Below are 21,698 nucleotides of genomic sequence, written 5' to 3'. Positions count from 1 at the left end.
TTGAAAAACCATTTCCTTATATCCGTTCTTAAACCGCATATAATAGGACTGTGGAACTCATTGCCACAGGATGTTGTTGAGGCCAAGAACTTACTAAGACTGGACATTTATATAAATAACAAAAATATCCTAGGTTATAGTTAATGCTAAAAAGTAATATTGGGGGGAGATAAAACCACGTTTCAGGGTTTTAACCAGCCTCTTAACTATTAGGCATTAGGACAAGACTTTATTGGGAGAGCTTTTACCCTGCCTTGGCCAACTGTGGGGTTCTTGCACCTTTCTCTGAAGCATCTGGTGCTGGTCAGTGTCAGAGACAGGCTACTGGGCTAGATGGACCTTGGGTCTGATCTGATCTGGTGGTTCCTGTGGTTGTACTGTGGGCAGCAGAAGAGAGCCCTCCCTTATCCACTCCCTCCTTTTCCTTAATTGACCTTAGTAGCATCTGCAACTGGCTCACCATCTTTGTGGCTCACTAGTGAGCTGCAGAGAGCTGGACTAGAATAGAAATGCTTCCCATTCCTAGCCAGAGACGAGGCGTTTGGCGTGGGAACCCTTTCCCTGTTGATAGCATCATCTTCTTTCCATTTGTGGTTCAGTTGTGCCCAGACAGATCCCAGCCTGCATTCAGCCAGTGGAAAATCAGCCGTTAATAGCTAGGAAATTAGCAATTTTCTGTTAATTAGCTGCTGTTCAAAGCCCCTCTCTCCCCCACCTTTTTTTTAAATTAAATATTGCTGTAGTTAAGTGCTCATTAGGGTTTACAGTGACTATAATCTCCCTGGAATAGGTTAGCATGGAGAACAGCAAGATTCCTGGGGTTAGCTACAACTAACTAAAATACCTTGCTTGTTAACTAATGTCTAACAAATGTCAGGGCAGCTGGGGCACAGGAGAACAGGTTACTGAAGAGGTCTGTCCCAGTGCAAACAGTTCACTCGCTTTGAAGAAGGCTTAAGATGCAAAATGAACAGTAAAGGACAATCTAGTTCAGCAAGTAGCAGGGGAAAAGTATAGAAAAAAACCAGCCTCTCTCTCTCTCTCTTTCTCTTTCCCAGGCCCTGTAATCAGAAAGCAATTAATTGCCACAGGGGAAGCGTGGCTAATTAGCGTAGCAAATGAATGACTTCACATGCACAGCCACAAAATCCATGTTGTGTGTGCTTATTATAGTACCCCACTTATAGGTGGAGGTAGGGGAGAGGACATGGCTGCTTTGATCACTTACTTCCACTGCTTCCTTAATGACCTGGCAGCCCTGGTGGGAGCCCCAGTGCGGCATGCTCCCATGTGGTGCTTACGGCCTGGACTTGCACTCAGTAGGATTGGGGCCCCCACGTGCCCTAAAGCTGCTGGTGCGGAAGGCAGGTGGACCCTGAAGAGCGAGGCTTTTGCCAGGCATTCGTGAGTGTACAGTGCAGCTGACGTGACACCTCCCTCGGTTCTGTTCCCTGCAGCGTGCGGTGCTCTGTCTCCATGGGTTTGTCAGTTGATCACAGGATAAGCAGCACCCACCTAAACTGCTCTGGGCAATTCAGTTAAAATCCCCCAAACAGCCACAACAGCAACTGAACAAACATCCCCCAAACACAATTCCCCATTGCTCGCTGTCCCCTATCCTCACCCTCCCACGCCCATGGTCCAGCTGCAGGGATACTGGATGGAATTCATTTTGTCGTCCGTCTCCCGTGTTCCCTTAGGAATTACTGCATTTAGGCAGGGGCCCTGCCACTGGGACACACGAGAGCTCTCTTTGCTAGGCCTCGGGCCAGTGTGCGGGGAGAGCTGCCGTGCAGAGCCCAGCATGAAATTGGGCTCCGTTGTGGGTGAAGCAGCCTTCCACCCCCTGAAGTGCCTCGGAAGGAGGGGAACGGAGCTGGACGGCTTGCGGGGTATTTAGGATCGGCTGTATCCAAGAGAGCATGGTCAGAAGGGCAGGCTGCAGTTGGTCCTGCTGGGAGGGTGGATACAGTTCCTTTCTCTGGCGGCCCTGTATGCTCCAGTAGGGTCTGGGGAGCTGTGTCCTCCCCCTCCCTCCTGTCTGGCCTGGCTGATAGCAGGAGCTCAGCTGGCCTCTCGCCTGAGGGGGAGGCTGTCGAACTTCAGGCAGCTGGAAATGGGGAGGTGCCCTGAGCTTCCCTGTTCTCCCAGGCAAATGGAGGGGCAGCTGCAGGGGATCGAAGTACCAGTTGAACTGCTGACAGGATTGTGGGGGGTGCACCCCAGCCTCTGCTCTGGTCTTAATGCAGGGGGCTGCAATCCTACCGTCCTCCAGCTGGAATGTGTACTGCCTCCTACCCCCACCCGGGGGGTGCACGCACACCTCTCCAACTGCACCGAGGGGGTTATGTACCGCCTCTTGCCCGCACAGTGGGGGTGCCCCCCCCTCTTCTCCAGCTGCACCTGGGAGGGGTCAGGGATTTGCTGCTTCCTGGCTCGTGCTCTGAAGCAGCTGTCAGCAGCTTGGTGTGTGCAGCTTGAGCAGCCCTTGGCTCTGCTCAGCTCGGCTCCCAGGTGGGAACTGGCCTCCCCCACCTCCCTCCAGGGTGTGGCAGCAGCAGCCGCATATCTGTTGGAGCTGTTGTCCTTGGAAGCCTCGGGGGGGGGGTCCCTGGGAAGCAGTATCCCCACCCTGGGGGGAGACAGGAGGGGTCCAGTAGGCAGAGGGGAGGGGGTGTTGCTCCCCCTTATGACTAATGTTGGGGAGCAACACTGGGGGTGCAGACTAGGGTGGGGGAGAGGCTGCTCTGTGACACAGGGAGCAGAACAAGATTGGGTGGGTCCCTATGGGGGTGAAGTGGCAACTCTGTAACATGGGGGGATGTTTGGCAGGTACTTACAGGGGGAAAGGCTCCTGTAGGGGACAGATTATCCAGGATGGGGAGCAGTGAAGTGGAGCAGCTCCCTTATGGGCAGAAGCAGCTCGTATCTGGAGGGGGGATCTTAGAGAGGACACTTGCCCATATGATTCCACGCACGCACCCACACAAGGTCTCCATTTAGCAGGGTGAAAACCCAGACTGTCGACAGGGAGAGGGAACTATATTTAAAACTAAAAAAGGGGAGGGATATCGGGGGGGGGGGTGTCCTGCACCCAGTTTCTATGGTCTCTGCTTCTTTTGCTTCTCTTTCATGTCGCTCATCTCCCTGAGTCTTGGAGATTGCTTCTCCTTAGTTATAGTGAGAGGACGGAGCTGCCGCTGTGTGTACGTTCCAGGGAGGGTTACATGCAGAGTCATAAAGACTTAGGGACGATGATAAAGCTTTCCAGTGATTTTAGGACGAGCGCGCTCTTCTCTTCTGGCATTGCTTTTATGTACCTGCTGCACTGGATGGAAATACTGTAAGACAGCAAACATCGTTTGGGGGAAGGAGGGGTTGCAGGTGCAGGAGTGCTTAATTGCCTCAATTATTGGTGATTTTCTTTAGGGTCCGCCCTAAAATAACGAGGAATTGATTATTTTTGCTGTAAACACATGTTCACGCCCCGGCTGCCTCTGCGAAAATGCGTCTTACCATAGCAAATGATTAATTCTGGAGTGAGCATGTCAATACATATTGTGCATAAAAAGCATACACAACTGTGTGTGTGTGTGAGCTGTGTGTACATTATACACGTACATACCCCTCGTGTGTGTGCAATGTCTGTACCAAGTGTGTGTATAAAGATGATGTGGGATGAGCAGCCGTGGTGAGGCGCACGGTATAAATACCTAGAGGCTACAGTCATGTAGAATGTGTCCATAGCTGGGGTCTGCGTCTGCTGTGATTAAAGTGGTGAGGACACAGTTAAAAACATTGTGTATCCGTACATGTAAAATATACGCACACTCCTCTGGCTATAGCTGTATGCTGTGGTACATATATAATCCACATACCCACATGTAAACACTTCAGTGATAAATGAATATATTCACAGTTGGTGTGAGTAGGCTAAAGACAAAAGTAGAATCACCCTTATGCTTCAGGGCTGCTCTGGGTCAGGAAGCAAAACCGCTGGGTGCCAGGCTGCTCCAAATTGTCCATTGCAGAGTTTCATGTTCCTTTCTCTGAAGCATCTAGTGCTGGCCACTGTCCGAGCAGGGATACGGACCCAGATAGCTCACTGGTGTGGTCGGGTGTGGCTATTCTTGGGTTCCTATCTATAAATCTGGAAAGTCATTCCCCCAGATTAGATACATACTGGGCAACTGAGAAACAAGAAGTATTTAAGTAGGCTGAAATGGCATTGCCATTTCACTGTCTGTAACGTGCTAACATTTGGCTACTGCAGCTGATCAAATCCTGTTTGGGTTTGTCTCACAGAGTCACTTAGGGGTACGGCTATGGTTTGTGTTGCATATCAATATGGCAGCATGAGGTGTATGTGGAATAGTATGGATACAGTATCGTTGTCTTTTTGCCTGTTAAGATACAACAGCTCTCTAAAATGACCCCAGAGTCGATCCCAAAAGATTGGTCTTGTCTCTTTTTTTAGCCAGGAATTCGCTTCCATCAACACTCGGTTCCGGAACTGTGTTGATTACAAGCAGAGCGTGGTGGAGCCCAGCAACTTTCTGCAGCTGGGATTGTGTCAAACTCCCCCCCGCCCCCTGTTTTTATGTGAGATCTGAGACATTAGAGACCTGGCTGTACATGTGTGTTGGAGAGGGGAAGCATGTGTGCCTACACTTAACTACACGAGACATGAACATAGGGTCCAGTCTCACAGGGTGCTGAGCGCCCTTGACACCTATGTGTTGGTGAATGTTTAATATCCTGCTCCCCCGTTCCTCAGTTTCACAACCCTAATGATTCTCTCCCCAATCCCTTCCTTCCGGTCTTTCCTTTTCTTCGTCAGGCCAATCAGGGGCTGTAAAATTAGGTTCAGCTCTTGCTCACCTCCACCCTGGAGATGGGTTTCTTTGCAGCAGAAGGCCCAGAGGAAGGTGATGGAGGTTGAATGGCCCTGGGCTCTGAATCACATTGAGCTCAGTTGCTGGTCGAGCTTTGCATAGGGAAATACATGACGTTTTTGATTTGTTTGTCTAGTAATCTCACAGACTTCATTTATGCACCCCTCCTCTCCCCCCTCCCAAATAAAACCACCACCAATCTTTCTGTTGTGATTTCCCTAGCAGCAAATCTTTCTGCTTCGTTACGATTCGTACCTGATTTCAACCTGGCAAGGCAAAGTTGCCAGGCAAGCGTCAGCAGATACATGGTTGGGGTGGGGTCGGGATGGGATGTAGAGGGAGCTTCTGATATTGGTTTTTAACCAGTTAAAGCATCTGCATGAAAGGGAAGAGCATTCCTTTCCTCCCCTTTCGGTTTAAGCCGTGGTGGTACAACTGCCCGCCAGCTTCTGCAGGGCTGGAACAATGCCCGAAGTGCAGGAAAGGTGGCTGATAGGTGGGCTAGGTAGACCGGTGCTTGCTGAGGAAGGCAGACTGGAGAGGGGCTTCGTGGTGCTGTCAAAGGTCTGGGAGGGAAGGGGGTGGGTTGAACACGCCCAGAACCACACCGGTTTTCAGAGGGCGAGGATGGAGGGGGCGCATGGATTTGATCGATAGTCTGTCTAGGGCAGGGGGCCACAGTGGCACGCATTCCTCTCATTTACCAGCTGACGGCTCTCTGGGAGAGAAGACGGCTGCTCCTGGAAATTATTAATGGCTCGGGGAGAGGTGCTGGATTGCCTCGTCATGAGGCAATTAATGGCGAGAAGGGAGCATGGCTGCATTCTCTCCGGGCCGGGCCGTAATGAGCAATCTGTCCACATTAGGCGGTGGTATGCTTCTAATGAACTTGAGCAGGTTTCTTCGTTTATCCGTCACGTAAGCATATTACATCAGTGTGGGGTGGGGGGAAGGGAGGAGGGGGTCCAGATGTTTTCATTTGCTAAAGGAATAACCGTGGCCCTTCTAGCTGGCAGATTTCCTGGCGTGCACCTCTGCATGCAGGATTAGCCAAGCAATCCATAGGCAGTCTCTTCTCTGGGGTGGGGGGTAAGAAGAGGGGTTATTCCTTTTATTGGGTAATTAGTCACCCGAAGTGTTGCTAGGTAGAGGCAGGGGAATAGATTATATAATAACAATAGATGATTATCATAAATGTCCTCCTCGAAGCTGCTTGCCTGATCCCCCCTTGGCTTCGATCTCTTTCTCTCTCTCTCTGGTTTTTGTTTTGACTTTGCTCGAAGAGACGCTGTTCCAGAAGAACGCTGTGTATCGGATACAGGCAATGGTCGCAATTCTGCAGTGAGTGCTGCTCGGGCAGACCCCTGTGGGGATCCTGGGGGCCCTGTGTGGGTGCGAGCCCCACCCCAGGGGAGCTAATCACAGGATCAGGGCCTCTGTTAATGCCATGTCTCTGGGATGGTCTAAGGGGGTGAGACAACCAGCTCCCATTCATCACTGGGGTTTGACTCCCTCTGTCCCGTTGGAGAATCCCAACCGTGGGGTCCCTGGTAAAGGAGCCTTGCAGCCATGGAGAGCCTGGGAGCAGGTGGGTGAGGGAGGCAGGGGAGAGCACCCGGAGAAGGGGCACAGGGAAGCAGAATGCAATTGTGCATCTGATTAACACCTCCATCGGAGAGCTGCCGGCGTTTCCAGAGTGCGTGCATGGGTGGGGGGGCATTCCCATCCCCCCGGCAACAAGAAGCCGGCCACGGGGCCCTGCTTTGTGGCAGATCAGGGAAAGCAATAGGTCCAGGGCTAGCAAGCATGTCTGGGAGCCCTGCGAAGGGCCTGCCAATAATCTAGGTGCGTGGAAAGGGGCTGCCCGAGGTCTGTCTCCCCCAGCCGTGAGCGTGTTACACGTCCTCTCTCTGTGCCGATCTGCAAGGGATACTAGTTTGATAGCGATGCAGCGAGAGAGCTGTGGCGGTGTACGCTTCTAGCGCCGGAGATCCCCGGTTCAAACCCCAATGTATCACCTGCCATGATGGCCGTCCTGTGTCACCGCTTACATCTTACTGCAAGGGTTGCCTGGCGCCAGTCTCCTGCAAAAGCATTTGCATCAGGCTTGCAGGCTCAGAAGTGTGGATTTTATTCCTCCAACTCATGCATCAGTTGCTTCTCCTCCCAGCCACCCTGCTCTCTCTTTGCCTGATCGCTTCTCCAGGTGCTGGGCGTGAGACCCAAGGTAGGAGTTTGGGTTGCTGAGTGTTGGGAGGGAATCCTGGCTCTGGCAATCCCCTCTTCCCAGGCATGTCTGGCTATCAAATTGGGGATGGTACAGGTGCCTGGGAGAACATGTCTGGTTCACTATAGCCATCCAGGTGATCTCTGGTGATCTGGGTCCTCCACCTCTCCCTTCCAAACACTTGCCATGTGCCCTTGACCATCTCCCTGAGGGCCACCTGCATTGAGCACCCAAAACTCCAAAGTCAGTGAGCGACGCAAGCTGGGCCCTTTTTGCCCAGTCCTGCAAGGGGCTGGGTGCTCTTTGGCCCCCCCGACATTAGTATGGGCTAAGGAGGAGGCATGGCACCATGGCGATGGGTACAGCATAAATTGGGCCACTGCCCACCTTGTGCCTCAGTTTCCCCATCTGTAGAATGGGAGTAGTAGCACTCCCCTGCCTTCCCAGAAGGCTCAAAAGGCTGAGTTCACTAGTGTGCTCAGAGGGCTCGGATATCCTGGGGTGGGCAGTGCTATGGAAAGGCGACGTGTACGGAGACAGACACGGACTTGTTTTAAAATGAAGTTATGCGTAATGCATCTCTGGCCCCTTAATCAGAAACGTGTGTTAGAAGCAAAGTTATCTCCAGCTGCTGCAGAGGGATTTATCCCTTGATAATGGATGGAACATCTTCTTCAATTTCTTTGTTTGAGGCCAGTTTTTTTTTTTTTTTCCCCTAACTCTGTGTTTGTTCTTCATTTCACATAACCCCGGCACTAAAGGATCTCGCAGATGATCTCTCCTGGTGAGAGACAGAACTTAGTGGTGCAATAGATTGCCCTGTGGTGTGTGTAACTCGGCACATATCCTGTGCTCCTGTTGCATGTCACGTCCAGGAACCAGATCCTTGCACTAAGCTGCTCCATTGGACCAAGGGGCCCCAGCAACTCCAGGTGCTAGGAACGTGAGAACTGTCATACTGCGTCAGACCCATGGTCCAGCTAGTCCAGGCTCCTGTCTCCGACACTGGCCAGTACGAGATGCTTCAGAGGAAGAGCCCTGCAGTAGGGAGTTATGGGGTAATCTGCTTCCTCCACCCCCCATTAGGTCTCATTGTGGTCTCTGAAAGCTAGAGATGGGCTTGAAGTATGAGGTTGAAGATCTGTTCCCGAACTGCGGGTTTATTAACTATTCACACGCTGTCGTCTTCACCCTGCTAAGCAACCAGGCCCTTTTGGAACCTTGCTCAGCCTTTGCCTGGTGATCATTTTTGTTTAACCACATGCCTCTTGCAACCAGCTAGTTTGGCAGCCAAGCCGGGCAAGGCTTTAGAATGGCTGCAACCTCCCGGGAGCGCTGGCGGATTTCCCATCCTGTCTGAGCTCCACCCCCTCCCCCTGCACCAGTAATAGCTTCATCATTAAAGTGACTAATGCAGACTTCACAGCGCCTGCTTTCCGACCCAATTGTATTAAAAGTCAGGCGAGTATCTCCAAGTCGAGTCAGCAGGGACTCCTGGAGGAGGCGGGGTGGAGGAGGAACTGTGTGCAGAGGGCTCCCGGCACCACTGCTCCTCTGGCTTATGCAAGCTTTGTGCTGGCAGAGGGACATGCGGGCATGCAGCATCTGGGCACTACGCTGGTGCTTAGGGTTAGTCTGCTGTTGGCTGCCCCTCTCAGCTTCCCAAAGGAGAAGAGGCTCTGGACTCCCCCTCGCCGTCGGATCGCCCTTCTGACTGCATGGAGTTGGGTTCAGCCTTGATTCCACCTTCTGCCTCCCGGCCACTGCTCCCCCCATGCACTGTCTGTACCTCCAGGACGGGCACCGATTATTTCCCTGCCCTAGGGCCCAAGAGGGACCAGATGGCCACTGATCACAATTTGGTTCGGGCCTTGCTCCGGGAGCTGTGTGCTACCCCTGGCATGGGCTGTGGTGTGAGGTCATCACCCAGCCCAGTCTTCAAGTTGGGTGGGCCCTGTGCTGAGTCCCTCCCCCTCCCCAGGAATGACTGAAAAGTTGGCTGGAAGTTGGGGTGTTGAGTGCCATGGAAGGAGTGAGCTCTAGCCAGACACCGGTGGTAAAACAGGTCGCTCTCACGGTCCATCTGCCCCTGGAGCTGTAACTTCCGGCTCGGGCGGACATACCCCGGCGACACCCGTCGAGCTAGTGCACTAGATGTAGAAATGTAGCTGGGGGTGGGAGGGGCGAGTGAGGCCAGCAGCCCTGGCTGAGAGCCTGAGTAGCCCGGGTCTGTCTCCTCGAGCTGCCAGCTCTGTGTAGACTTACGCGAACAGGCATCGAGTGCCGGCAGCGCGGCTGCGGGAACATAAGCCAGACGACTGAAATTCTTTTGTTGCAAAGGAGCTGGCGGGGAAGGGTTTTTGGTCAGTGCTCCTTTCAGGCCCTGAGCCCGGCACAGAGAAGTGAGGACATCAATCAAAGGCCTGGTATCCAGTTCTGCTCCCAGCTGGGCTCAGCAGCTGAGCTGGCTCCTCTGGTCTCTATCAGATGAGCGCTCAGTGCCGTGAACCCACGCTGACAGCTCCTTTTGCCCCCGCTCCGTGATGAATGGGCGTGAGCTTTTGTTCCTACCTGGTCCTGTGTGTGCAGAGATAGGCTTCTCAGGTGCCCATCAATATTATCTCGTGGGGTAGGTACCGTGGCTATCCATCTTCTGCCTGGCCTGCCCGCGGGGGGAGCTTGCTGCATGGGGACAGGTTGAGCGCCATTGGTCGGATGGTCTCAGTACCCAGTGAGCCTAATGAATGGAGGCCGGAGGCAACCCCATTTCAGTTCAGGGGGAGCGAGGGGGAGGGGGCGGCGAGGGGCACTCACGACCAACTTCTCTGGATGCAGCTGAGTGAGTAGCATCGGCCTGGCGCTGGGGGTCCGCGAGCACAGAGAGAGGAACGGTGCCCAGCGGGGTTGCCAGGTGGAGTCCCATGGCTTGCGGAGAAACGGTTCCCCTAGCGGCCTGGGGCGGAGGGGATGGGCAGTAAATCGCTGGGTTTAGTGGGAGGTTGGGGGCTGGTGTTGGGGGCTCTACAACAATGCCAGGACCTAGGCTTTGCCTCCCTGATGCTTTTCCCATTCGCGGGGCACGTGTGTCTCTCCTCCCCCGCCCTCTTCCTGGTGACGCGCAGATTGCAGATGCTTAGGGGAATTGGACGCTGTTTCAGGGTTTAGCACCTCCTTGCGCTTCCCAGCTGTCTCCCTCTCGTCCACTGCTGTCTGGGCCATTTCTTCCTGCAGGGCGTTCCTCCCTGTCTCCCCAACCCCAGCGGGAGCTGAGCTGTGACAACTGCTCTTGTCTCCTGGAGGCTGCCAGGCAGGGGCCGCCTCTCAAGCCGTGGCAGGCCGCTGTGTGCTACATGAATACCTAGCAGTAATCACACCTGGGCCTTCGCTGTCACTCCCGGCCCCAGAGATGAACTCCCTGCCCCTTCCCCTTGCAGCTGTGTGGGAATCTATATAGTTCAGCTCTGCGTGCTGATTCCTCACTCTGGCCTCTTCAGTGCAGCCGATCATACCATCTGGCTGTTAGCCAGTGGGCACATGGCTGTGGTACTGTCCCTGTCACTTCCCTGTCTGCCCCGGCACCTCACGGGAGGGTGCCCACGGCACTGATGCCCTGCCCCAAGGGGCCTCAGCCGGGATGTTGGTGTAATCCAAAAACAAATGAATTGCAGGAAAATCAAAGGCCAAGAAAGCGCAGGGATCCGCGGGGAGCCCAGCTGGGTCGTCGGACATGAGCGAAGAGGACGACGAAGAGGGCGTGTATGAAATCGAGGAGGAAGAGGAAGCAAGCGACTCAGAGGGTGAGCAGCCCGGGAGGAGGAGTGTGGGATTGCGAGGGGAAAGGAAAGGGAAATGTGGACAGGTCTATAAGTTTCAAGCCTGTCCTCCAGCCTGGTTTTTGGGAGCTCGCTGAGAAAGGCAAAGAGCCCCCTTGTGTGAGGCACACGGCTCCAGGCAGGGGGCATGGGAAGGGTTCTCGCTCCTGCAGTTCAGGCTCAGGCCTCAGGTGGATGAACAGGCTGCTGGTCCCTTTCATCTCCTTTCAGGGGCCACCTGCAGAGAGGCTCAAATGAACTTCGCACAGCCCCCCTCCCCACCAGGGCCTGGCTTCCAGGCTCTGCCTGGGCAGCGAGCACTTAACACTTCACTTGAGCAGAGCTGTGGTGATACTTTTCCTTTCTGCTTAACCCCTTGGCCACTGATTCTCTCCCCGGGGGCGGGGGCAGGAAATGCCGGGATCACCCCTAGCGATTGTGCATCTCCGTTAGCAGCTGGTGCCCGGAGGGGGACATGTGCAGGCGAGAGGGCAGTTTATTCCAGCTGTGCTCCTGTGGGCACGCAGAGAACCAGGTTGCCCACCGGGAACCAGGTCCCCAGGGGGCAGCCAGAACCTGAAGTATGGCCAGCCGCTTGTCTTGCTCAGGCTCAGAGCCCCACGTCTCTCTGCAGCCTGGTCGGCGCTGGTCCCATGGCGTATGTTCAGCAGCTCTCTTCTGGCAGCGTTACCCATCACTCCTGCTGCCCAGCTGGCAGAGCAGAGCCGAGCCTGCCAGGGCCTGTCGTGCCTGATGGCACCTTAGCCCGGTTTGTTGCCGTCTGTGAGAGCGTGGGGGCTGGAGCGCGATCTCAGTGCTGCAGAGCAGTGGAAGAGCCAGCACCGCAATGCCCAAACCCCGTTGATACAGGCTCTGGTGGGAAGCGGCTGCAGGGTCTCCTGTGACCGGCAGGTTGGATTTTTTTGCTAGCTAGGGGGAGTCTAAGCCAGAGCATTGCCCAGAATGGGTCTGATTCGGCATGGCAGATGGCTGGGGCTTGGCACACGCATCCCAGTGCCAGTGCCCAGATTAGATGGGCATTAGATACACGACGGGACAATGCTGCGAAGGCAGAAATGCTTGGGAACATTTTCCTGTCTGCTCCAGGAGTGCTCTTTCCCTTGGCCCCACCCGGCTGGCCTGAAAGGGAGGCGGGGAGGCCCCCCAGCTGGCCTGCAGGGACTGGAGCGTCTCCTGCCAGGCCAGTGGGTTTTGCTGGCAGCACCCCGGCCGCTGACTCGTGTTGCACGACTTCTCCCCACCCTGGGAGCTCTCGAGAGGAGGAAGTGGGCATAAGACCCAGCTGGCCTCCAGCTCTGCAGTATGCTGGTGTCTGTGGCCAGCACAGCCCAGGAACCAGGCACCGAGCAGCCCTGGCTCCGGAGGTCCCTGTGGATGTGGTGGGAGGAAGCCGAATGTAGCCTGCCTTACGGGGGGACTGGGCAGTTCTGCACAGTCCTTGGAAACCAGCTCTGCTTTGCATGGAGCTCACGAATACCTTCAAAGAGACCAGGGGCTCAGCCTGGGGTCAGGAACCTCTGTGGCTCCCAAGCCCTGCAACCCCCAGTCTAAATCAGCAAGAGGGAAAAGTGACTGGATTAATGGGAACTCGGAGGAGAGGGCTCAGGGTTTCTTAGGAGCTCTGCTCGGCTCCCTCTCCCCTCCCTGCTTCGAACGCTGCGCTCCCTGGGAGCTGCAGCAGCACCGGTAGGTAAGTTAATTAGCGTCTGTGATTAATTAGCAATGGGTCTCCTCCTCTGCCTGCCTTGCCCCCTCCTGGTAGCATGGGATTTACACCTCTCTGCTCTTTCTGCCCGCAGGGGGAGCTGAGGAGGGGCCCTCCACCTCGGAGGGGACCCAGAAGCAGCTGGCCTATGCCGGGCGGCTGTCCTCGGCCGACCTTGAGCTGCTGGCCCAAGGGGAGGAGGACATTGTGGAGGACCTTGATGACAGTTACTTTGACGACCTAGCCGGTGACTAAAGACTCTGCAAATGCTCTGCACCTAGGAGGGCGAGCTTGTGCCCTTGCTGACAATCAAAGCTGGTCGTGATGCAAAGTAGGCCAAGGGAAAGCCTCAAGTGATCCCAAAGGAGGAGGTAGGAGCCCCATGAGATGGGCAGCCCTAGCGGGGCAGAATTTCTCCTGGATGCAGCAGAGATGCTGCCTGGACCTTTTCCACCAGAGTTACGTTTGTGGGAACGCAGTGAAATGTGTGGTCACATCAGGACCAGTCCAACTGCTCAGCAAAGGTAATAAAAAGCCCTCATTAAACTCCAGTGCCTTAAATAACGCAGGGTTCAGTCCCGGGAGGGACAGGTTCCTCTGCTCATGCGGCCATTCGCCAGTGGGCTGGGCACTCTGCCAGGCTGGTCACGGGGTGCTTATCAGGTGGGTCTTTGTAGCTGCCCGGTCTTTGGAAACTTTTCCCACCATCATTAAAAGCAGCTCAGAGCTGTGTCCGCGCACACGAGCTGTGGGGGTGAACAGGGATGATCACGCTGACTTGGCAGACGAAGGAAATGGAAGGGCCTGCCCCGGTCGGCGGGTCCGTGTGCCCCAGTGGAACGCGTCCTCCCAGGGCGGGCTGCTATGCCCCCCTGAGCCCCCTTTGCTCGTCTGCATCCAGAGGTGCTGCTGGCCAGGCCCCACCGAAGACAGGCTGGCAGAGCTAGCGTTGCTGGTGTGCTGCTTACCTCGGTGCCGAGAAGGGTTTTCATGTTGTCCCTCTGCTCACTGAGACCTTGTGCCGAACTGGGCTGGCTCTCACACCAACCACCTTGCTGTTAACCAGGTTCCAGTTCCAGGCTCTCCAGTGCATCCTTCAGCTCACCCCCACGGGGGGAAGGACTTTAGCCTGCAGAGCTGCCTTTGCCAGGGAGGAGATGCCAGCTTGAATCTCAGACCCCATGTTTAGTTTGCAGGGCTGGCAGCTGCAGCAGGGGTGGGAAGTGGGCAGATTTGACAGGAAAATGTGTTGAGATGCTAAGTGTGGCTCCAGGACCAAGTCACATCTCTGAGGTCTGGAGCAGTGTGGTTGACTTTTCAAACGTTTCCAATACTGCCTTAGCAGGAGAGGGCTCCCCTGCTGCTTCCATGGTGATCAGAAGTGTTTGTGGGTGTGACAGTGAGGCCCGTGCTGGTCTGTGCACACACAGCGAGTACGTTCCTGTTACATGTCTCCTCTGGGACACTCCTGGCAAACTCTCCCACAGCAAGGCTGTGACGCGCCTCGGGCAGGGCTAGAAACCAGCCCCTGCAGGTCCCTGTGCTCCAGCCATTGCATGGCGCTGCCCATCGTGAGCATCACCATGAAACTTTCAGATTGAGAAATGGAAGGAAACGATTGGAAGGTTGCTTCCCTAGGGCAGGGTTTAGATTAGGAACAGCTGATGAGATTGAGGGACTGTTGGTGAAAAACTAGTGGCAGACACTGAGGGGTCATTTCCCCCTCCACCTTCTTGCAAGCCTGGCACAAAGGCCCTCGGCGCGGGGGTTTTCACATGCTCATTTTTCCAACTTCATAAAAGTTAAAGTGGAAAGACACACACACACACCCCCCGGCTGCCATTGGATTGGACCGAGAGGATAAAAACCCAGCCAAACCTACCTTGTGCTGTTTTGTCAAAATTTAAAATGATTTTTGACATTTCCCAGCCAAAAATCAAATGTCCCCCTGCCTTTTAACAACTAAACCCTATTTTTGGCAAGAAACTTCTACACGGATACGTTCTTGACCAGCTCTACACTTGCTCCTCATTCACCTCCTGCCGAGCCAGAACCAGAGCCTTGTAACCTCACTAGGGGGTGCGCTCCCTCCCATCATTCCTCTGTGCCAAAGTCTTCGTTGCAGTAGCTCTGGCTGGTGAAGCAAAACATGCCCCAGCTCCTGACCCCGAGGGGCAGTCGGTTTAATGCAAAAGAACTGCTGGAGTCCCCAGGAGCACAGACCTAGCGTGACTGCAAGGTGGGAGATCTGTCCCAGCAGCGGCTAGCAGGTAGGCACGGAGCAGACGTTCTAAGGGGGAAAGCAAGGACCCTTTGTGATTTTTTTATTTAAACTGATTGCTGGAAAGCATTTATTGTGAGGGGATGAATAATGACAATTGTTTTTTTACAAGATAAAGAAGCTAATGTACCACCAAGCTATTTTTTTTATAAGAAAAACGGTAGCACATGCAAACAAAAAGAGAGAGCAAGAGCGCGAAGTACCATGTGTGATTGTTGTTCACAACTGTACAAGTTACAGGTCACCTCAGGAGTTACCGTCTTCTTCACAGTAGTAAAAACTCTACCCTCTGGTTTGCCTGACCTCCCTACCTCCTATGGGCACGCACAGGTACCTGTCGCATAGGCCTCAGCAGGCCAGAATGTGCAACTACGTCCACCTCTGTAACAAGGCTTTAAAAGAAAATAACCCCTCCACAACCAAAAACCAGTATCAATGAGTGAGTCTGCTGTACACACACAGGGGTGGGGGGTCCTCCCCCCTTCCCACCACACCCCTTCTATTGTTTGTTTTCTTCACAAGAAAGTCCCTGTCCCTGTTTCCCCCCCCCCCCAAGTCCCGGGGGGGCTGGGGCCAAGGAGATGCCACCGTAGTCTCTGTGCGCAGCAAAAACACCGTGGCACGTGGGGGGCAGCACCCCCTGCCCCAGGGAGAGCACCAAAGCCACCTCTGCCGTACCATCCGCACTGAAGTAAACATGGACCGGAACTTGCCTTTTGTCTGTCTTTGGTATTGGTTTAAAAGTTGCTAGAGATGCATAGACACCTGAACAAAGAGCTGAGTACAGTTTTGGGGGCGGGGGGTTGGTTTGCTCACAGTTCGGGGCTCTCTGCCTTGGTGGGCAGGGTCACCCCCAGCAGTTCTCCAAAGCTGTGTTCCCTCGAAGGCAAACAGATGAGCATTCCTATCTCTGCCCGCTGCTCTCCCTTGGGTTTGGACAAGCAGGAACGAGGGAGCACGGCCAGGTTTCTCTCAACCCCTTTTTTCCCCCTTGAATTGCTTTCAATAAATCTTTGGATTTTTTTTCCCTTTGCTCTTTTCTTATTGTGGGTTTTTTAAAACAAAACAAAAGTGAATGCGCACATACACAACCCCCTTTCCCTCTTTCCTTGACCCTCGGGCTGGGGGAGAGGGTCCCCTCGTCTCTTGCACTCGTTATGTTGAGTTCATCACACTGTGTCTTAGGACTGGAGGGAGTCGAGCGGCTGTGCAGTTACGAGGGCGGTTTCGTGGTGTCGTTGATTCCAGCCATTAATGGGGGGTTTCCATTTTCCTGCTTTGGTGAGATGCGGCTAGCAGGGAGCAGGCTGCTGCTGTATGGGGAGGATACGCTGCCCGTAGAGGATGGGCGGAGCTCAGCGGGTGCCAGGTCTCGGTCTGGAGGCCGTAAGCCAGGGGGCTGCAGGGGGAATGCCATGGGGAAGCTTGCCATATAGAGAACCCTGCCAACTCTCTTGGCCACCTAAAACAAGCAGGAGAAAGGCTTATCAGGCAGTGGAGGTAGGAAGCACCATATGCTGTTCCTGGGCCATAGAAACGAAGCATGGCAGGGCAGTAGCGTGCTCTGGCCAAGATGCCGCATGAGCATGGTGAAAAGGAGGGATTGATCATACAGGCGTAGGGACTGTGCCAGAAAACAAAACCAGAGCAGGCCCATGGAACATTAGCCATGGGGAGAAGACCATCCTCTGTGCCCCACTTTAAACCCAGCTCACTTTCCCTGCTAGTAGAGGGTGGCCAAACTTACCCAAGGGACCAGGGTGTGCGTATATTGTTTTTTGCTAAATTTCAGGTGTTGTGTAGCCATGGCTGTTGGCTCATCTCCTCCTTGGCCCCAGCAGCTCCTTTTCCCTGGCAAGTCCCTTGCCTCTAACCCTGGTTTGAGCGCTTTTGGGGCTGTTGCACTGACCCACACAGAAGCCCTGCCAGGTAGGAAGGCAAGCGTTTGTGACTCCAAACAGACACAGCCATGATAGTGGTAACACAGTCACTCACACATCATTGCTCTGAAACAAGACTAGTCTGTCAAACCTGTGGGAGTTCAGAATCTCAAACTCAGCCCCCACCTTGCTCTGCATAACTCACACCCCCAGTCTGCCACTGCAGGAACATGGAAGCAGATGCTGAGCCCATGATTCCTCACCCCATGAAGAGGCCAAGGTGCGAGAGCATTAATGGCCGTGCATTGCCTAAAGTCCAGCCTGGGTAATTACATCTCGCTCCTCTTTACAGAGCGCACACATTCAAGCCCTTGTCTCTCGCTCCTAGCCTGTCCTGCAGCACCTGCCTCCTTGGGGCAGTAGTTCCATACTGCCCCAGAAAGAAGAGTGGCTCCTGGCTACCTGCTGAGCATGTGGGCTATAGCAAGAGGCATGGGGTAGGGAAAAGAGAGGAGCACCCTGCCTTTTACTCTCCCCCCATCCCCGCAGCTATATGGGGAGAGTGGACTGTGCTAAAGAACCAGTGTGTATGAACCAAGGTCTGGTGCATACAGCCCCTTGGCAGTAGTTGCCCGTGCCCTGAAGCTGAAGCTAAATCCAAATCAGGGAGCTGAGACCCTTCCCTCCCTTTCCTGGGAAGTCGCACCATCTGCTTGCTACACTCCACCCAGGGGAGCAGTTTGGGGTGGGGACAGGGACGGGACGACCAGGGGCATGCAAGGCAAGCAGGACATTGCAGACCGCAGCAGGGATGTGTGGAGATTCCTGCTATCATTTCCTCTCCCTCGCAGTCCTGTTTGCTGTGGAAAATACTAAACTACATTAGCTTAACGAGTCTCTCTCCTGCCGCCAGCCCAACTTGAAAACAGCCTGGGAGCTGCACCAAGGCAAAGGAGCGTCCTGGCGTTTGCTGTAGCGTGGGAAGGTGCTGAGCTCCTGGGTGCCTAGTTTTCCATTGTGGGGTGTGGGGGCGAGGGAGCTGTTGTCAAATGCATAGAAGGCTGCACAGGCCCAAGGGCACAGAAACTTCCCCTGCAGTCGTTCTCACCTCCCAACCAGGGCCAAAGTGCACACCCTGTTTCTGTTGGGGAGGCTTTGCCCCACCCCCCCATTATAGAGGCAGGGCTTAAAACTGGATCTCATCCCTCCCCCAAAAATCTGAACCAAGTCCGACTGTGAGCGAGTTGGAGTGCTCTGTTTTTAAGAAATGTAAGAGTTTTATTTCCGAGCAAATTGATCCACAGGGAACAATTGCCCACAGAACCTTTTTATTAGACCCCTCATAAACAGTAAGGGCTGCAGGGAAAGTAATAAAGTTACCCTGATTGTTTTAACATAATATAACAAATGTCTAGCTTGTGGGTAAGGGAAACTAAACCTCTGTGTGTGTGTGTGTGTGTCACTATAGCATGGCTATTTACGTAAATTAACACGCATACGTATGTAACATGTCTGTGTACCCTTGTGTACATCACCTGCATGTAAGACAGTAATGAATGTCTACATACATTACTGTACATACATTTTATGGAATTTATATTAATGGTTTATATAGATATAAACCATTCTGGTACTGGAATTTATATTAAACACCCATGCCCGTAACGTTTTATTTCCAACAATACACCTACGTGTGTGCAAATGGATGTGTCCACGTGCATTTTGTTTTTACAAATACCGGTTAGAAATGTTTTTCCCTTTTAACGTTACCCTCGATTTAGAACTGCTGGTGCCTTCATAAACTATATTTGACTTCCCTTCCAAAAAAAAAAAAATTCCCCCTGTTGTTTTTATATTAGACCCTGTAGAATTTGTGTTTATTAGATGAATTTTGTTGGACAGTTCACACACACTGACCCGAACAGGAACAAATGGCTCTAAATCCCAGGAAAGTGCTGGTTAATTATCATCAATCTGGCCTCTCCCTCTGAGTCTGCCATTGGCATTCAGAGCAGGGTGGGTTAAAGCTTGTCCGCCAAACCATGGCCGAGGGGGACTGAGACTGAGCGATCACCGCCTCCAGTGGGGGCACAGTAGGCTTGGCCCCACCTTCTTTAATCAAGCAGAGGCCTGATTCAGCCCTCCTGGCCTCCAAGGGTGTGTGTGTCTACATTGCATCTGGGAGTGACCCTGGTGCATGCATGCTAAATACAGCTGTGTTGACAAACAAGCCTGCTGGTGACACTTCTATAGTGCCTTCCCTCAAAGCTCTCACATGCTAGTGAATTAAGCCTGCTCTCACACAGCGCGGAGGGGGCGGGTTATAAGGAAGGGGGGGTTAACCTTTCTTTGCCTGAATCACTGACGATCAGCGTGCAGAGCTGTGAACCCAGCTCCTGGTGCTGCAGATCAACCACTAGACTGAGCTCCCTGGCGTTTTGGCCTTCACCCATATTGTAAGAGAGCTGGGGGGGGGGGGGGGGAGGAGCAGGAGATGCAGCTTTGACTTGCCCCTGTTTCGACCACACCAGCCACCACGGCTGCAGTGGTGTTCTTACCTGTGACCTGATCTTCAGAGCTGGTCCCAGTTTGAGCCCCATGTTGTTCAGTAAATGCTCTTCGGTCAGGAGAGGCAGCGTCTCACCATCAATAGCCTGTTCCCTGAATACCTGCAGACAACCAAAGCACACCACCATGCTTACAAATGCCAGCACAGGGCACATCACATGCCTCGAGCGGGCAGCACAGGGGGCCGCAGCAGGGAAGCTGAGTAACCAATTTATTAGCCTGAGGTATTTGTTGTGCGGTAGCTCCTCAGAGCACTAGTCTTGGGCCAGGACCCCCGTGTGCTCGGTGCTGTACAAACCCACAACAAAGAGAAAGCCCCTGCCCCAAAGAGACTACAGGGCTCCAAGAGCATTCCCCAAAGCTGGGGAACTTCACCACCCAACCGCTGCTTCCCATGTATGTGCGCTGCCCAGCAAAGCCTCTGCTGACGGTGCAGAGTTTTCCACTTCTATGGTCTGCTGCCGCAGCAGCTCCTGGCAGCCACGAGGAGCAGTTGCAAGGAAAGTCCTGCTCAAGGCCTGGAATGGGGCACGCCCTGTCTTTAGCTATGCTGCTGTAACTACACCGGTATAAACCGCCTTAACGTACACTGGCCCTGCGACCTCCGTTCAAATCCAGCCCAGGGTCGCAGCAACGCAAAGTTACTCCCAGCTGTTGCTGGCCTGGTATGAAGCATGTTCGTAGGGTCTCCGGCCACATCCAGAGTGGTGGCATATACCAGAATGTGGTTGCTTTTCCAGATCCCACACATTGCCCTGACGATTCTTTGCAAAGGTCTCTCCTGGTCCTGTAGGACCCCTGCACATAACGACTGAATCCCCTCCCACCACTGCATTGCCACACAAAAGAGGGCTTCCGAATAATCTAAAAAGGCTCAGGTCATCCTCCAAAGTACCCTTATACATTTGATTTCCCGGTCAAAGACGTTCTTCTCAGAAACATCCACTGCCAGGAAATAACGTGTTCAGAGTTGATTTAAACAAAACCAAGGCCCTAAACACTGTTCACATGCCCGACAGACAGATGGCTGGACAGTGTGTGCCGCATACAAACCATTCCTCAGCTACGACACTCACACTCTGTCCTGCCTTTTTATCTGTGCTAACATCCACTTTAAATTAATTAGATAAAAAATCTATGCACTCCCTCGGTGCTGCACTGAGCAGGGCAGGGTTTTGTGCTAAGCAAATGAGCACTACCTCCCAGCTTAGACGGGCAGCAGTAACGATGCAAAATGACCCGCCCCTTTGAACGGAGAGCTAATGAGTGACTCCCATGTGGGGCAGTGGGTTTCTCAGACACCCACCACCCCCATTAGAATACCCGAAGTGACATTACAACACAGACAGAACAGAAGAACGGCCCAGGATCCTGTCTTCCGACAGTGGCCAGTGCCAGGTGCTCCAGAGAGAATGAACTGAACAGGTCATCATCAAGTGATCCATCCCCTGTCGCCCAGTCCCAGCTCCTGGCAAACAGAGGCTAGGGCCACCATCCCTGCCCATCCTGGCTAATAGCCATTGATGGACCTATCCTCCTGAAACTTATCTAGTTACAGTGACTAGGAGCTGAAGCCTGTGCTGTTGCCCAGGTGTAATTCAGAAAATCGTGTGTGTAAAAAAGCCCAAAACAGCTGAGAACTTAAAAACTGGATGGTATCAGGCTGTGAATCCCAGTGAGGGGGTGACATTCTAAACAAAACGAGCGCTCGGCCATGTTTGTAGCTTTTCCATTGCTCCACAGTGACTCAACAGACATTCTAGGCTTCAGAGTGACAATCCTGGAATTTTATCGTATAGATTTATATATAATCTATATCACACACGCACCCCTCTATTATACATGCACACAAATACACACACACACACCTCTGTTATACACGTACACAAATCCCTAAACACCCTTTGATCCAGACACCATTCCCAAGGAAAGGGGAAAAAACAGAATGGAAAAAAAAGAACTCTGAAGAGTTTGCTCTGCCCCCACCACACTGACGGATGGGCTCAAGCAGCAGCTTGTCCTCTAACAGGCCTTGTGGTAAAAGCCCAGCTCAGGGAGTCAGGATGCCTGGGTTCTATCCCCAGCCCTGCCTCAGACAAGACACCCCCCTCCCCAGTGCTTCTGTTTGCCATCTCTAAAGTGGGGATGTAATTGTACCCATCTCCCTGCCAGCATCTTTGTCCCATTAATGCTGGCTCAGTGCTTGCCGCTCCAATGCGGGAGTGTAAAACACCACTCAGTCATTGTTCTCATTTGCTACCGAGCCATTTCCACTCAGTGGCGGACCCTGGGTTCCACAGGGCACATGC

The 21,698-nt window shown here is 53.5% G+C and overlaps 2 protein-coding genes across 12 annotated transcripts in view; one reads left to right on the top strand and one right to left on the bottom strand.

The window, feature by feature from the left end:
- The window catches only part of NOC2L (NOC2 like nucleolar associated transcriptional repressor), an 87,415-nt gene extending 71,442 nt beyond the window's left edge, over nt 1-15,973 (top strand). For both annotated transcript variants that reach the window (XM_073317129.1, XM_073317128.1), the window contains exons 18-19: nt 10,791-10,919; nt 12,755-15,973. In XM_073317129.1, coding sequence (XP_073173230.1) covers nt 10,791-10,919; nt 12,755-12,915 — 290 coding nt within the window. In that variant the 3' untranslated portion in view covers nt 12,916-15,973. The remainder of the gene's footprint in view (nt 1-10,790; nt 10,920-12,754) is intronic.
- The window catches only part of SAMD11 (sterile alpha motif domain containing 11), a 183,178-nt gene continuing 176,428 nt past the window's right edge, over nt 14,949-21,698 (bottom strand). For 9 of the 10 annotated variants that reach the window (XM_073317116.1, XM_073317118.1, XM_073317119.1 and 6 more), the window contains 2 exons: nt 19,380-19,490; nt 14,949-16,403 (listed from right to left, as the gene is read on the bottom strand). In XM_073317116.1, coding sequence (XP_073173217.1) covers nt 16,155-16,403; nt 19,380-19,490 — 360 coding nt within the window. In that variant the 3' untranslated portion in view covers nt 14,949-16,154. Of the gene's footprint in view, nt 16,404-19,379; nt 19,491-21,698 lie in introns of those variants that run through there. The other variant, XM_073317122.1, reaches the window with a different exon arrangement.

Source organism: Lepidochelys kempii, chromosome 18 (assembly GCF_965140265.1).
Source record: "Lepidochelys kempii isolate rLepKem1 chromosome 18, rLepKem1.hap2, whole genome shotgun sequence".
Taxonomy (NCBI): Eukaryota; Metazoa; Chordata; order Testudines; family Cheloniidae; genus Lepidochelys; species Lepidochelys kempii.
Note: the sequence above shows the minus strand (reverse complement) of the source record. Positions and strands in the feature narration are given on the sequence as shown.